We start from the raw sequence: 17,320 nt of genomic DNA on the forward strand, positions 1-17,320 counted from the left end.
CATTGGAACTCTTGCCTAACATTAGGAGAGTTTCCATCTTGCATTTTCCACTCGGTGCTTAGCTTACATTCCCATAGAGTAGTTCATTACTTCATCATTATAACACATGAGAGGGTACATTGGGCTACCATCCCAAGGTACATTCATTAACACATGAAAGTGTGCCTTGAGCCTACCGATTCAAAGTTCATTCAATAACACATGAAAGGGTGCCATGAGCCTACCGATTCAAGGTTCATTTTAGGAAAGCTCATTAATTCCTCTTGAAAGGGTGCCATAAGCCTACCTTTTCAAGGTTCATCATTAACCTTCATGGAAGGGTGCCATAAGCCTACCAATCCCAAAGTACATTAACCTCAGATATGGAAGGGTGTCATAAGCCTACCGATCCTAAGGTTCATCATTTTATGAACTCATTTATGAAAGGAATGTTATAAGTCTATCGATTCATATTCATCAAGTCAAAACACATTCATTACTCATATATGAATGGAATACCATAGCTTATCAATTCATATTCATAAATCAACTATACTTTCATTCATTCAAGAAGAGGATGCACAAAGCCTACCAATTCAAGATATACATCATCACATTACTTTCATTAGTATAAGAAAATGATGCCTAGGCCTACCAATCCAAGATACAACAATACATAGAAGAAACCCTTCTCATTCCATCATTATTCATGAGTGTCAATTAAGAATATACTATCAACAACAACACAATTACATTGTATACATGATCATCATTCTATCATTGAAATTACATGCATATCTTTCACATTCTATCATCATCAAACGTGAGTGTCAAATTGAGAAATAGCCTTTCAATAATAACACATTTACTCACCTCATAATCATACATAGTAATTAAACACCTACACCTTTCAAGTGGATCAATAGCTCAAGCACAATTCTACTTCAACATGTAATTAGGTCATAACTTGCCCTTTCAAGGCCATGATCACAAGTAACCAACAAACCTTTCATTACTTCAATTAGGAATAAATAGTGATACAATTCAACGATCTAAATCAATTTACGCATAATCCATCAACTTTCATTTATGATCAAGAAACCCACTTCATAAAGGCACAATTGAGGAAATTGAGAGAATTCATGGGTTCATTGAGTATTTTCATCATAAATCATCAATCATAATTTGTCATTAGAAACCATTTGAAAACATTTGATGAAAGAACCCATGAGATTGAGTAAAATCCTAGATTTTTCATAGTTTGAAATCACTTTGGATTTAGCTCCTTGAATGGTAATTTAGACATGGATCAAGACTACCATACCTTTCTATTGATTCCCCACGAAAATCCTTTGAAAACCTTGAAGATTTGACCTTGATAGCTTGAAGTCTTCACCTCCAATGGAGGTTTCTAGAGAGAGCTTTTGGAGGGGAGGGTAGGTTTTGATTTGGGGTTTTGAAATAATGTGGTCTAAATGTGTTTTAATACTTTAAAATCTTTAAAATACCATAAATAACTAATTAAAACCATCCCCCAACTAAAATAGACTTGGGGTGAATTGACGAAGTCACCCTAACAATGGCCGAACCTATTGCAGCTTTTGCAGGTGCAAACCACACCCCTCACCTATGAAGCGTAGGTGGGGCTACGCCACTATCCTTATGGTCCGTGGTTTGGGGTTGCAGCTTGGTTTGGAGGGTCTTGACCTACGGACGTCATCCATGGGGCGTGGATGGACCTACAGGGCATGGTCCCCTTTCGTAGGTGACCAAGATTTTGGCAACATTATGGTTTCAAGGGGTCTTGAGGGTTAGGCTTAGGGTCCTCCTCAAGAATCCTTAGGGTGGTCCTTGGAGAGTCGTACCTTGACGTTTAACCCCTAAACCCCTTAACCATGGCTCGGGACAACATAAAACAACCTCATCCCTCCTGAAAAACTCACACACTCACTAGTTAGGCTCTAGTTTCACTTATTCATTTTACAGGTCGTTACATTATCCCCCACTTAGAATCATTCGTCCTCGAATGACACTTCAAACATATTTAGGGGTTAACGAATCAATACTAGCAACCCATCATGCATGCAACATCATTTAAAATGCACAAAACTTAGGAGAAAATTTCAACTACATCTCAAACATGTTCAATGCAATACAAGAAGGTAGGAACTACATCTACAAACTCATTATGCATCGTAACTTCATCATTTCTCATTTCATTGGAGGAACTTCCTTTTCCGAATCACATCATGCTCATCTCAACATCATTAAGCTCATTATGCAATTACTCTCAAAAGCACATTTAGACATGTTCCACATTTAACCTCATTAAACATTTAAGCAACACATACTAAATGCACATTAATTAAGAGGAACGTAATTCATGAAAACTCATTTTCTCATTCAAACAAGACTTTATCAAGAACATGCATATCATAAGGAGACCATGGAAACACAATATCACACACCACACATGACTCCAAAAACATGAAACAAGCCAAAAATGAACTTTTTATCTTACGCTTGAATAGGCACATAAAGAAAGAAGTAAGGATATCGGAACTCTCAACAACCTTATTACTCAACATACCATTCCCCCACTTAGGAGAAAGCCCATCTAAGGCTTATCATGAACATAACATAGGAACCTCAATCAAGACATTCACAACTTACAAAAAACCATCAACATGCCGGTGCTTTTAAACTAGGAAGGTCCTCATTAAGCAACTCTTGCTCAAAAACACCTTACCAACACCACTCAAGGTCTCATATGAGTCTACCACACATGGTCTAAACTCCTCAAACTTACTACATCTCTTAAGGTGAGAACATCAAGCAAGCCTAACTCATGAACATTTAGGACACTCAAAGACCTTACTATCTAAGCACATTATCCCCCACGTGGGAGTAAGCCTATACAAACTCTTTTAAACTTCACCTCTTTCAATTCTAAGGTCGGAGAAAAACATCATTAAACCTTCATACTCATCACATCTAGGCATTTCTAAAACACCACACTTCATAAACTCTTTCAACATACCTCAAAACTCATCATAACCTTCTACCAACATCACACATAACCATAAAACAACCCATTCATACTAAAATCACACCACAACTAACATCTCAACTTTATCAAACCACATAGCGATAGTTGGCTTCACAACCAACCTTCCTCCCTCACACCTTCTAGCATACTCCTTTCAAGTGGTCATCCACTAAACACCATCAGATAAGGAACAAGAGACATGCATTATAGAGTTAAACTCTATGGCAGGACTTTAAGAATGAATAAGTGAAACTTTCTTAACACCCAACAACCTCCTATTCATAATGTGGCGCGCTTGACACGATGAACAAGACACTACTAGATGTGGTTTGAGACAATCTAAGACCATTCCAGAAACCTTGTGCTCTCATACCATGTTTGTCACGACCCGAGTCTATACCCCGAAAGTGACATGGCGTACTGGACCCCGAAAGGGGTCTTATACAAGCCTCATATCACTCATAACATAAGATTGTAGGAAAATAAAAGAAAATTTAAAACTATCTTTACAATCGAAAACATCTTTCATAAAAGCAAGCGGAAGACTTCTAACTTTGTCTCAAAACCATCTAAATACTCTTTGAATACAACATTGGGACAAAGGCTATACAAAAGCTCTAAACCTAAGGGAAAAGGGTTGGGTTCGTCCTCAAAATTATGAAGACTCACCAAATCTTCAACTCCATGTATCTTAGGAACTTATCTTCCATGTACAAGACATCCAATCACCAAACCCTACATTTTGGTAAAAAGGAAGAAATATGGGTTAGCACATTAGATGCAATAAGTATGGAAGCCATGCAAAAACATGCTTAAAACAAACATTTTATTTGAAAGTCATGCTTTTATGCCATTTTGATAAAACTTCATGAACAATAGTAATAGAGGCACAATATAAGTCACAACCAACATTCAAGTCATATTTTCACATTTGAACATAATCAACATACAAACCATTACCTTCACATTAAGCCTTCACCGCAAGTAACCCTGAAGCTATACCTTGTGTAATGTATGAGTAGCGTTCCATACCACCACCCATACTGAGGTGCCACCTTAAGGTCACCATAAGTGAACTTACCATTCATCATTTCCATCTTTACACAATAAAGCATATAAGAGACATAAACATTACATAAGTCACATAATCACATAAGAACCATCATCTTAGACAACTCTAAATCATACTTGTTCCATGTCCAAGTAGCATCCCATATTACTACTCACACTAAGTACTCCTTTGAAGTCACCCTAGACAAGGCACATTCATATACTATAGGTAATGACAAGGAAGTAACTCATAATACAATCCAAGTATAGCATGCATCTTTACATCTAAGCATATAAGTCAACCTTCTTCTTTAACTTTCATTTAGGACATATTCATACATTAGTCATTAAGACTTAGAGAACTCACTATGACCCTCTCAAAGCCTACTTGTGCAATGCATGGATGGCATCACATACTACCACCCACACTTTGTAGAACCTTTCAAGAAACCATAATGCACATCTCACATTAAGGGAATGAGCATTTAACCAACATAAACCATGAGAGCATGTCATGGAATCCGGTGTCATAAAGCCCCACACCGTAAAGAGGTGGTCTACTTGCCTGAGGTAAAACAATAACCTAGCTTAGGTGGATCCACTAGCTAGACCTATGTGGGCACATAGTTTATGGGTTAGGAAGATGTTCATTGGAACTCTTGCCTAACATTAGGAGAGTTTCCATCTTGCATTTTCCACTCGGTGCTTAGCTTACATTCCCATAGAGTAGTTCATTACTTCATCATTATAACACATGAGAGGGTACATTGGGCTACCATCCCAAGGTACATTCATTAACACATGAAAGTGTGCCTTGAGCCTACCGATTCAAAGTTCATTCAATAACACATGAAAGGGTGCCATGAGCCTACCGATTCAAGGTTCATTTTAGGAAAGCTCATTATTTCCTCTTGAAAGGGTGCCATAAGCCTACCTTTTCAAGGTTCATCATTAACCTTCATGGAAGGGTGCCATAAGCCTACCAATCCCAAAGTACATTAACCTCAGATATGGAAGGGTGTCATAAGCCTACCGATCCTAAGGTTCATCATTTTATTAACTCATTTATGAAATGAATATTATAAGCCTATCGATTCATATTCATCAAGTCAAAACACATTCATTACTCATATATGAATGGAATACCATAGCTTATCAATTCATATTCATAAATCAACTATACTTTCATTCATTCAAGAAGAGGATGCACAAAGCCTACCAATTCAAGATATACATCATCACATTACTTTCATTAGTATAAGAAAATGATGCCTAGGCCTACCAATCCAAGATACAACAATACATAGAAGAAACCCTTCTCATTCCATCATTATTCATGAGTGTCAATTAAGAATATACTATCAACAACAACACAATTACATTGTATACATGATCATCATTCTATCATTGAAATTACATGCATATCTTTCACATTCTATCATCATCAAACGTGAGTGTCAAATTGAGAAATAGCCTTTCAATAATAACACATTTACTCACCTCATAATCATACATAGTAATTAAACACCTACACCTTTCAAGTGGATCAATAGCTCAAGCACAATTCTACTTCAACATGTAATTAGGTCATAACTTGCCCTTTCAAGGCCATGATCACAAGTAACCAACAAACCTTTCATTACTTCAATTAGGAATAAATAGTGATACAATTCAACGATCTAAATCAATTTACGCATAATCCATCAACTTTCATTTATGATCAAGAAACCCACTTCATAAAGGCACAATTGAGGAAATTGAGAGAATTCATGGGTTCATTGAGTATTTTCATCATAAATCATCAATTAAACACTAATACAATCATAATTTGTCATTAGAAACCATTTGAAAACGTTTGATTTAGGAAACCATGAGATTGAGTAAAACCCTAGATTTTTCATAGTTTGTAATCACTTTGGATTTGGCTCCTTGAATGGAAAATTAGACAAGGATCAATACTACCATACCTTGCTATTGATTCCCCACGAAAATCCTTTGAAAACCATGAAGATTTTACTTTGAGAGTTTGAAGTCTTCACCTCCAATGTAGGTTTCTAGAGAGAGAGCTTTTGGAGGGGAGAGGAGGTTTTGATTTGGGGTTTTGAAATAATGAGGTCTAAATGTGTTTTAATACTCTAAAAACCTTTAAAATACCATAAATAACTAATTAAAACCGTCCCCCAACTAAAATAGACTTCCGAACCCATTACAGCTTTTGCAGGTGCAAACCTCGCCCCTCACCTACGGACCGTAAGTGGGGCTACGCCACCGTCTTGCTGGTCTGTAATTTGGGGTTGCAACTTGGTTTGGAGTGTCTTGACCTATGGAGGCCATCCAAGGGGCGTGGATGGACCTACAAGACATGGTCCCCTTCCGTAGGTCACCATGTTTTTGGCAACATTATGGTTTCAAGGGGTCTTGGGGGTTAGGCTTAGGGTCCTCCTCAAGGACCCTTAGGGTGGTCCTTGTGGAGTCGTACCTTGACGTTTTACCCCAAAACCCCTCAACAATGGCTAGGTACAAAATAAAACAACATCAACCCTCATGACAAACTCACACACTCACTAGTTAGGCTCTAGATTCACTTATTCGTTTTACGGGTCGTTATAGTTTCATAGGGTTTTAGGTCTAGGATTCAGGGTTTTAGGTTAGTGTTTAGGGTTAAGGACTTTGGTTTTTTTAGTTTAGGGTTTTAGATTAAGGGTTTTGTCTAGGTTTTTTGGGTTTAGGGCTTTGGGTTTTTTAAGTTAAGGTATTTTAGGGCTTTATAGGTTTAGGATTTAGGGGTTTTTGTGTTTTTTAGGGTTTAGCATATGCAATTTAGGGCTTTATAGGGTTTAGAGCTTAGATATTTTTAGATTTAGGGGTTTTTGGGTTTTTAAGAGTTAAGTGTTTGGAAGGGTTTTTTTAGGGTTTGCTTAGCATTTTTTTTGTGATTTCTAGGTTTAAGGTTTACAAATTTCTAGGAGTTAGGGTTTAGACCTTAGGGTTTTGTAGGGGTTTTAAATGGTTAAGTAGTTCTTAGGGTTTAGGGCTATAGGTTTTTTGTGTTTTGTAGGTTTAGGGTGCACAATTTTTTAGGATTTAGGGTTTAGAGCATAGGGTTTTAGAAGGCTCTTAGGGTTTAATTTAGGGTTTACAGTCTGAGAAAGAACTCTAAATATGTTGCTTTGTAAATGGGGTTCTTCTCTAATTTTGTTCAGGTTGCTCATTTTCGTTATTCATGGTTATTGTGTCAACATATTGGCAAGAAACAAACTTTCACATTTGCGTCATACATTACCTATTTCACTCTTACACTAATGATCGTGAGAAGATGATGAACTGTAGGATAAACTACTGTAATGTAGTTATTGACTTTCTTTAATAAATGATGAACACATTAGATAGAGTGAAATTCAAATAAGTGATAGCATATGTGAACTAAAGGTCAAAGCTACTCGACTAAATAAGTGAATGACAACTTCTGAACAATCTAGAAAAGAAACATATGTGATCATTTAAATGAGCAGCTTATTACCTCAAAAGAGAAAGGTCTAAAACATAAAACATAACAATTTTACCTTTCCAACAACTGATATGTTGCTTCTTCCTTCGGCCTCTCTAACAAGAAGGGCTTCAACACCAGTAGCGTGTAACACAGGGAAAGTATTGAAAACCGTTTGAAATCGAAAGTACTATTTTCTACTTTCTTGATTTGCCTCAGTCCCTTTTTCTTTGTTGCTTCATGTTGCAAGCACTCTTCTATTGATCATCAAATTTATGTATACTTTTTTTTCAGTTAACAGTAACTTGTACAGACTTGTCATGTACAATGTTAAGTTAAGTAGGATATTAAAATTTGAAACATTAAATTTTTTCCATCTTATTATCAAAAATTATATTACATCAGTTATTGTTATTTGAAAGTATATTGCAATTACTTAACGGAAAAAGTACCCAAGGTCTACTAGAAATTGTGATCTTAGAGTTCAACTTAGTTGTGTTCATCTAATTGCAACAAGTTGTGTGCATATTGTTATTTTTATTTCGTTTTTAAAAAAAATCTATTTTTTATGTTTTCTCTAAGGTTATGGCACCTAGTAAGCAATGGATGGAACTTGTTGACAATCGACTTGATGAAGTGTATTTAGCCAGTGTGCAAAAGTTTTTAGATTATGCCTTTCAAAGAACAGGAGAAGAACATGAAATACGATGTCCATCTGTCAAATGTTTCAATACAATTCTAGGAACTCATAAATTAGTTGAGACACATTTGCTAGTGTATGGTATAATTCGAAACTATACTTTCTGGTATCACCATGGAGAACGTTTGGGTGAGCCATTGACTGAATATGAATCTGAAGATGAAGATGGTGATATAGTAGAAGAATGTGAGAGTGAGGATGAAGTAGAAGAATTGTTGAGAGAACTATATCATAATCTTGACGGAGGAAGTACACACACAGATTGTGATGATTTACTTGAGGAACCAAATGTTGAAGCAATTTTTTTTTACAGCCTATTAAAGGATTTCGAGAAGCCGCTGTACAAAAATTCAAAATCTTCAAAGCTTTCTTCTTTGATCAAATTGCTTCATATTAAAAGTATTGGTCGTTGGAGTAATGCGTCATTTACAATGATATTGAAACTATTAAAAGATGAGTTGTTATCTGATGACGCTGATTTGCCAAACTCATATTATGAGGTAAAAAAGATAATTCAAGAACTTAGACTTTCTTATAATAAGATTGATGCTTGTACTAACGATTGCATGTTATACTGGAAAGAGGATAGCTTACTCGATTCTTGTAAAATTTGTGGTGCATCGAGATGGAGAATTAATACACATAATGGGGAAACAAAGAATAAGAAAGGTAAAAAGATAGCTTCAAAGAGCTTACGCTATTTTCCCTTAAATCCTAGACTTCAGAGGTTGTTTATGTCTACAAAGACATCTACTCTAATGACATGGCACAAGGATGAAAGAGTTGATGATGGAATAATGAGGCACCCGGCTGATTCAATGGCATGGAAGTCATTTGATGAACTTCATCCTTCATTTGCAGTTGACCCTCGTAATGTTTGACTTGGACTTGCTAGTGATGGATTTCAGCCTTTTCGAAATTCAAAAACCTCACATAGCATTTGGCATGTTGTTCTTATTCCTTATAATTTATCTTATTGGTTGTGTATGGAACAAGAAAATTTCATTTTGTCGATGCTTATTCCTGGTCCAAATGGTCCTGGAGATGCAATTGATACATATCTCCAGCCTTTAATAGAGGAATTGAAAGAGTTGTGGGATGTTGGTTTTGAAACATATAATGCATCAACTAGAAAGAATTTTCAATTGCATGCTTCTTTGTTATGGACCATCAATGACTTTCCAGCTTACGGAAACTTATCTGGTTGGAGTACAAAATGAAAACTGGCATGCCCATGTTACAATAAGGACATAACTTCAATTCGATTGACTAATTGTAAGAAGCAGTGTTTTATGGGTCATCGACGTTACTTTCCTCTTAGTCATAAATGGAGAAATGAGACAAGGTCATTTGATGGTACACAAGAGAAAAGGCCTCCACCGAAAATGCGTTCTGGTATTGAGATAATACTTGATCAAGTGCAAGATCTTGAAGGACTACAATTATCAAAAGATCCAAAGAAAAGGAAGAAGATTTCACACGAAAATTGAAATGATAATTGGAACAAGAAAAGTATCTTTTTTCAACTTCCATATTGGAAGTGTCTCTTGTTGCGACACAATTTGAATGTTATGCATATTGAAAAAAAAAATGTTAATATCATGGGGACAATAATGAATGTCAAAGAAAAGACCAAGGACACAATTAAAACTCGGCTAGACTTGCAAGAAATGAACATTAGGTCGAAATTGCACCCAATTCAAAATGGGGAGAAATTTGAAGTTCCAACTGCATGCTAAACATTGCCTCCTGAAGATATGCACAAATTATGCCTTTTCTTAAAGAATCTAAAGGTTCCTGATGGGTTTTCATCTAATATTTCTCAATGTGTGAACCTAAAAGATCACAAGATATCTGGATTAAAAAGTCATGATTGTCATGTTCTTCTTCAACATTTGCTCCCTCTTGCACTTTGTGGAATGTTGTCTAAAGAAGTGTGTGAACCGCTGATTGAATTATCTATACTTTTTAGTGTGCTTTGATCAAAGGAGTTGAAAATTGATAACTTGGAACATATTGAAGCACAAATTCCAATAACACTATGCAAGTTAGAAAAGCTCTTCCCTCCTTCATTTTTTGATGTCATGGAGCACTACCATGTTCATTTCGCTAGCGAAGCTAAGATTACTGGACCGATTCATTATCGGTGAATGTATTATGTGGAACGATGGTTATATTTTTCGAAATCTCTCATTGGTAATAGGGCATGTCCTAAAGGTTCTATTGCAGAGGGCTATATTGCCATTGAATGTATGACCTTATGTTCGAGGTATCTGCATAGAATTGACACAAAGTTCAATAAGCCTGAACGAAATTATGATGGGGGTTTAAAAAAATGTAATGGAAGCTTTTATGGGTTTTTAAGGTTTAGGGCTTAGGGTTTCTTAGGGTTTAAAGTTTAGGATTTAGGGTTTTAGGTTAGGGTTTAGGGTTTAGGTCTTAGGGGTTTTAGGGTTTAGTTCTTTAGGTTTTTTAGGTTGATGTTTTTTGGGTTTTATAGTCTAAGGGTTTAGGTCTTATGGTTTTTTTTTTTTGGCTTTTTAGGGTTTATCATATACATTTTAGGGCTTTATAGGGTTTAGAGCTTAGAGTTTTTTAGGTTTAGGGGTTTTTGGGTTTTTAAGAGTTAAGTGTTTCTTATAGTTTTTAGGATTTAGGGCTTAGGGTTTATTGTCTTTTTAAGATTTAGGGTTTATAGATTTCTAGGATTTAGGGTTTAGAGCTTAGAGTTTTTATGGGAATCGAATGGTGTTTAGGGTATATTTTAGGGTTTATATGATTTAGGGTTTCTTAAGGTTTAAGGTATAGAGTATCTTAGGGTTTTATGTTTAGGATTTAGGGTTATAGGTTTGGTGTTTAGGGTTAAAGGTTTAGGGTTCTCTAGGTTAATGGTTTTAGGTTAAGGGTTTTATCTAGATTTTTAGGGTTAGGGGATTTGGGTGTTTAAGTTTAAGGGGTTTTAGGGTTTAGGGTTTTTTTTCATGTTTTTAGGGTTTAGCATACACGATTTAGGGCTTTATAGGGTTTAGAGCTTAGAGATTTTTAGGTTTAGTGGTTTTTGGGTTTTTTTAGGGTTTTTAAGTATTAAATGTTTTTTAGGTTTTATATGGTTTACGCCTTATGGTTTTTTTGTGTTTTTTAGGTTTAGGGTTTATAGGTTTTCAGGATTTAGGGTTTAGGGCTTAGGGTTTTGTAGGGTTTATTTTAGGGTTTATAGAATTTAGAGTTTCTTAAGGTTTAGGGTTTTAGGTTTAGGATTTAGTGTTTTAGGTTAGGGTTTAGGGTTTAGGGTTAAGGGTTTAGGGTTTTGGGTTTTAGGTTAAGGGTTTTATCTAGGGCTTTAGGGTTTAGGGCTTTGGGTTTTTTAGAATAAGGTTTTTTAGGTTTTTACAGGTTTAGGATTTACGATTTTTTTTTGTGTTTTTTAGGGTTTTGCATATATGATTTAGGGCTTTATAGAATTTAGAGCTTAGAGTTTTTTAGGTTTAGAGGTTTTGGGGGTTTTTAAGGTTTTTAAGTACTGTTAAGTGTTTCTTAGGGTTTTTTAGGGTTAATGGTTTAGGTGTTAGTTTTTTTTTGTGTTTTTTAGGTATTGGGTTTACAAATTTTTAGGATTACGGTTTAGTGCTTTAGGTTTTGTAGTGGTTTTAAATGGTTTTTAGGGTTTATAGGATTTAGGGTTTGAGGTTTCTTAGAGTTTTAGGTTTAGGATTTAGAGTTTTAGGTTCGGGTTCAGCGTTTAGGGCTAAGGGTTTTTATAGGTTTAGGGTTTTAGGTTATAGGTTTTATCTAGGTCTTTTGGGTTTAGGGCTTTGGGTTTTTTGGGTTAAGGTTTTTAGGACTTTATAGGTTTAGGGTTTAGGGCTTAGGTGTTTTTTTGTGTTTTTAGGGTTTATCATATACGATTTATGGCTTTATCGGGTTTAAAGCTTAGAGTTTTTTAGGTTTAGGTGTTTTTGGGTCTTTTCAGGGATTTTCAGGGTTAAGTGTTTCTTAGGGTGTTTTAGGGTCTCAGGTTTAGGGCTTAGTGTTTTTTTTTTTTTTATGTTTTTTAGTTTTAGGGTTTACGGATTTATAGAATTTAGGGTTTAGAGCTTAGGGTTTTAGGGATTTTACATGAGTTTTAGAGTTTTTTTTTAGGGTTTTGTATGATTTAGGCTATCTTAAGGTTTATGATTTAGGGTTTCTTAGGTTATTAGGTTTACAATTTAGGTTTTAGGTTAGGGTTTCATGTTTTAGGTCAAGGATTTTATCTAGGTTTTTAGGGTTCAGGGCTTTGGGTTTTTTAGGTTAAATTTTTTTTATGGTTTTATAGGTTTAGGGTTCAAGGCTTATTTTTGTGTGTTTTTATGGTTTAGCATATATAATTTAGGGCTTTATAGGGTTTAAAGTGTTTAGTTTTTCAGGTTTAGGGGTTTTTGGGTTTTTAAGGGTTAAGTGTTCCTTAGGGGTTTTTAGGGTTTAGGGTTTAGGGCTTAGTTTTTTTTGTTTGTTTTTATGCTTAGGGTTTACAGATTTTTAGGATTTAGAGCTTAGGGTATTGTAGGGGTTTTAAATTGTTTTTAGCGTTTATAGGATTTAGGGTTTCTTAGAGTTTTAGGTTTACGATTTAGGGTTTTAGTTTAGGGTTTAGGGCTTAGAGTGTTTTTAGGTTTAGGGTTTTAGGTTATGGTTATTCAGTGTTTTATAGGTTTAGGTTTTAGGGCTTCAGTTTTTTTTTTTGGGTTTTAGGTTATGGTTATTCAGTGTTTTATAGGTTTAGGTTTTAGGGCTTCATTTTTTTTTTTGGGTTTTTAGGGTTTACTATATTTAATTTAGGGCTTTATAGGGTTTAGAGCTTAGAGTTTTTTAGGTTTAGGGGTTTTTAAGAGTTATGTGTTACTTAGGTTTTAAGGTTTAGGGTTTAGTGTTTTTTTTTGTGTATTTAGGTTTAACATTTACAGATTTTTAGGATTTAGGGTTTAGCACTTAGAGTTTTGTAGGGGTTTCAAATTGTGTTTAGGGTTTATTTTAGGGTTTATAGGATTAAGAGTTTCTCAAGGTTTTAGATTTACAATTTAGGGTTTTAGATTAGGGTTTAGGGTATTGTGCTTAGGGTTTTTCTAGGTATAGGATTTTACCTAGGTTTTAAGGGTTTAGGGCTTTGGGTTTTTTTAGGTTAAAGTTTTTTTTGGGTTTTATAGGTTTAGGGTTTAAGGCTTAGGGTTTTTTTTTGTGTTCTTTAGTATTAAGCATATATGATTTAGGACTTTATAGGGTTTAGATGTTAGAGTGTTTTAGGTTTAGGGGTTTTTGGATTTTTTAGGGTTTTAAGGTTTATCTGTTTCTTAGGAGTTTTTAGGGTTTAGGGTTTATGGCTTAGGGATTTTTTGTATGTTTTTAGATTTAGGGTTTAGAGCTTAGGGTTTTATATGGGTTTTAAATGGTTTTTAGGGTTTATTTTAGGGTTTATATGATTTAGGATTTCATAAGGTTTAAGGTTTAGGGTTTCTTACGGTTTTAGGTTTAGGATTTAGGGTTTAGGGCTTAGGTTTTTTATGGATTAGGAATTTAGGTTAAGGGTTTTATCCAGGGCTTAGGGTTTTTCTTTATGTGATTTAGGGGTTAATAAGGTTTAGAGCTTAGTGTTTTTTTTAATCTATTTTTAGGGTTTTTAAGGGTTAAAGGGTTAGGATTTTTTTTTTTGTGTTTTTTAGGTTTAGGGTTACGGATTTTTAAAATTTAGGGTTTAGAGCATAGGGTTTTGTATGGGTTTTAAATGGGTTTTAGGGTTTAATTTAGGGTTTAATAGGATATAGGGTTTCTCAAGGTTTATGGTTTAGGCTTAGGGTTTTAGTTTTAGGATTTTAGTTTTTTTTTAGTTTAACGACCCTTTCTTTTTTGAATTATTAATGTTTATTAATTAATTCATTTTTATATTATGTCTTTATTTCTGAAGGGCTTGCGGTTTATTACACCAAAGGCTTTCAGTGAACTATTGAAGCTATCGAGAGAGGATGGGGACATAAAACCTTACCTCCATCCTAAGATGGTATATAAGTCAGTTTTCCTACTAAGGTAACCAACTTATTGCCATTTAACTAAGGATGATATCAATCTAAATACCTAAGAAGAGAGGAATCCTCTCTAGTACATAAATTCTAGGAATGCATAAAAAAGGGAGACTCTCCCCTTAGAATTGTAAGAAGAAATTAAGAAAACTAACTATTCAATAAAGCTAAGAACTACTTAGTAAAGACCAAATCAAGGGGGGTTTCTTGATCCTCTTCATTTTTCTTCTTCTATAATTTGCTATCTCAATCTTGTCCAGGTGGTAGTATGTTTTTATATCCTTTGGGAGATCTTTGTTGGAAAAATAAAGTTGTGGACTAGTGAAGTTGTGACTGTGTTTTGAAAGAGAACTGCTGGGAAATTGGCTTCCCTGAGTGTGTGTTTGCATTTGAAGTTGTGGAGTTGTCTGATGAGATCATGTAATTTGTAAGCTTGTGAGATCCAGTTTACAAAGAGCTGTGAATCCATTTCTAAAATAACATTTTTGTAACCCAGCTACAGGCTCCAAACCATGCCAAAAATTGCAGCCTCCATTTCAACCTGATTATTTCTTCCTTCCCCCCAAAGAGACATCAAATGTCATGATCAAATTTACTTAATGGTCTCTAATTATTCCTCCAAACCCTATCTTCCAAGGGTTACTTCATGCACTGCCATTAGTGTTGATCTTTACATATTTCTCAGGAGGTTTATTCTAGTACACTAAGGTCACCTTTGTTTCATGAACACACTGCTCCCCTATGATAATCAACTCTTTATAGTTAGCAGGCCACCTAATTTGAGGACCTGCAGTAGATAGCATCTTGAAATTGTCATTGTAGATAGCATATTTAACTTTTTGCAATGTTGGACTGTTTGTTCCCATAATTTCTTGCACATCTATTTTTCCAAATGTTCCTACATATGAAAATGGGAGTTGTTTGTAGGATAAACTTGTGGGGATCATAGTTGTACTTAGTATTCCACCATCTCATGATCAAATGATTTAGAGGGGTATGCTCGGTACTGATTCCTGCAGCACCAGTCAAAAATTTCTAGACATGTCTTGCAAACTGACCAGAATTGCATGTGTTCAATTGTGTCCATGCCTAGGTTCTGATAACAAAAACACTCAGATGTTTCAATACCAAAAGTGTTGAGCCTTTAAATTGTGGGCAGCTTCCCTCTAAGTACTCTCCAAAGCAAAAAGTAGTACTTGAAAGGAATGTTTTTGTGCCAATTGTAGGAATTGATCTTAATTTTTGTTCTCTTCTCCCTGATTTCATTCCATGCAAATGAACAAGTAAAGTTATCATCAGTATTGAGCTTCCACACAGGCTGGGCTCGGACCCCATTCTGAATCTGCAACTGGACTGCAAGTATATTTGATACCTGATCTTGAGGGTCTTGTTGAATGATCATTTTCATGTTCCACTGTCCTTCTAGCAGAAAATCTGAAGCAGTGGTGTTGTTAAGTTTGTGAGTCTCATTAGTGAAATTAGCCAAGGGTCCTACTCCGAGCCAATTATCCCACAAAAATGAACATGTCCCTGAGTTGATCTTCTATTGGATATGAGCTTCAACCTTGTGCTTGTTTTCATAAGCTGCTTCCATGTAAGTGACTCTCATGTATCCCATTTTTTGCTTATGGGGTTAGATCTCTGGCAGTGTTTTGCCTTTTAAAAATCACCCCATAAGGTATGTTTGGATCTAAATACCCACCATTATTTATATTGGAAGGACACACACGCATCAATCATATGTCTTATTTCAATACCTCCTTCATCATAAGAAAAACTCGAATTCTTCCATGAGGACCAGTGATATTTTTTCATATCATTTGTCCAACCCTAGAAAAAATCGGCCATAATACCTGGAATTTGTTTCACCACAGTTGGAGGGGGTGAAATAGCTGAAAGTAAGTGGATAGGAATTGATTGCAAGATATATTTGACCAAAGTTGCTCTTCCCCTGTACTCAAAATTTTATTCTGCCAGCCAGTGATTATGTTAACTACTTTACTAATCAGATCAGAGAAATAGATAATCCTTTGTTTGCCAATATAAAGAGGGCATCTAAGATAAGTGATAGGTCCAGTTTTTTGCTTGAAGCTAGTAGTACTCCTGATTCTATTACTAGTGCTTTTAAAAGTGTCACGACCCAATAGTACCCCCTAGGCATGACACGGCGTAATTGACCCCGAAGGATTCGCATACAAGCCCTTAGTTTCATCATCACATAAAGATATAGAAAAACATGGAAAAATTAAAAACTCTTACAATAGAAGTCAACTTATTTCATAAAGGAAAATAGGAAACTAGACTTGTCTCAATCACTATCTAAACATAAGAGTACAAATAGGGTCTAAGCCCTTACATCAATGAAGTCTCCAAAAATAGAAAATACAATATAGTCTAGAACATAGAAAAGTGAACTAGAGACTAGAATCAATAGCAACTTGTCCTCGAAATTGAGGACTCACCAAGCTTAGGGACTAGTCGACCCAAGCTTCACCTAGAATAAGGTAGTAAGTATCAACGGCCGCAACCTACACTCATAGAGGGTAGAAAATATGGGTTAGCACAATTAATTGTACTAAGTATGGAAGCCATACACAAAAACCTTAAAATATGCATAAAAGGGACTTTAGTTGAAAACGTGTGTTTATCAAGTTTAAAAACCAATATGCACATTTATGAAGAAACATAAGCCAACTCAACATATAAGCAACCCAAAGCCACACTAGTGCAATTCAAAGGTAAAGTCCTATAACCCTACCAAATGCTAAGTATCACATTTAGGCTACCAACAACATACATATCTTACAATATCTTAATCATAGTCAACATACATAGTAAGGAGTCATATATATATATTCATACTTTTTATACATAGTTCATAATCGTCATAGCATAAGTGAACCTTACCATAACCCCTCTATAAGTCTACTTGTGCAATGCATAAGTGAAGTCCCATACCCCCACTCATACTAAGTATGACCCCTTAAGAAGTCATAACTAAAGTC

The 17,320-nt window shown here is 35.3% G+C and overlaps 1 protein-coding gene across 1 annotated transcript; it reads left to right on the top strand.

Moving 5' to 3' along the window:
• The first annotated feature begins 8,150 nt into the window (after positions 1 to 8,150).
• On the top strand, positions 8,151 to 9,146 carry LOC125838462 (uncharacterized). The gene has a single exon (XM_049517510.1). The coding sequence runs from the start codon at positions 8,151 to 8,153 to the stop codon at positions 9,144 to 9,146; it is 996 nt and encodes a 331-aa protein (XP_049373467.1).
• Positions 9,147 to 17,320: the final 8,174 nt, after the last annotated feature.

This window comes from Solanum verrucosum, unplaced genomic scaffold (genome assembly GCF_900185275.1).
Source record: "Solanum verrucosum unplaced genomic scaffold, falcon-dt-bn FXZP01000286.1, whole genome shotgun sequence".
Lineage (NCBI taxonomy): Eukaryota > Viridiplantae > Streptophyta > Magnoliopsida > Solanales > Solanaceae > Solanum > Solanum verrucosum.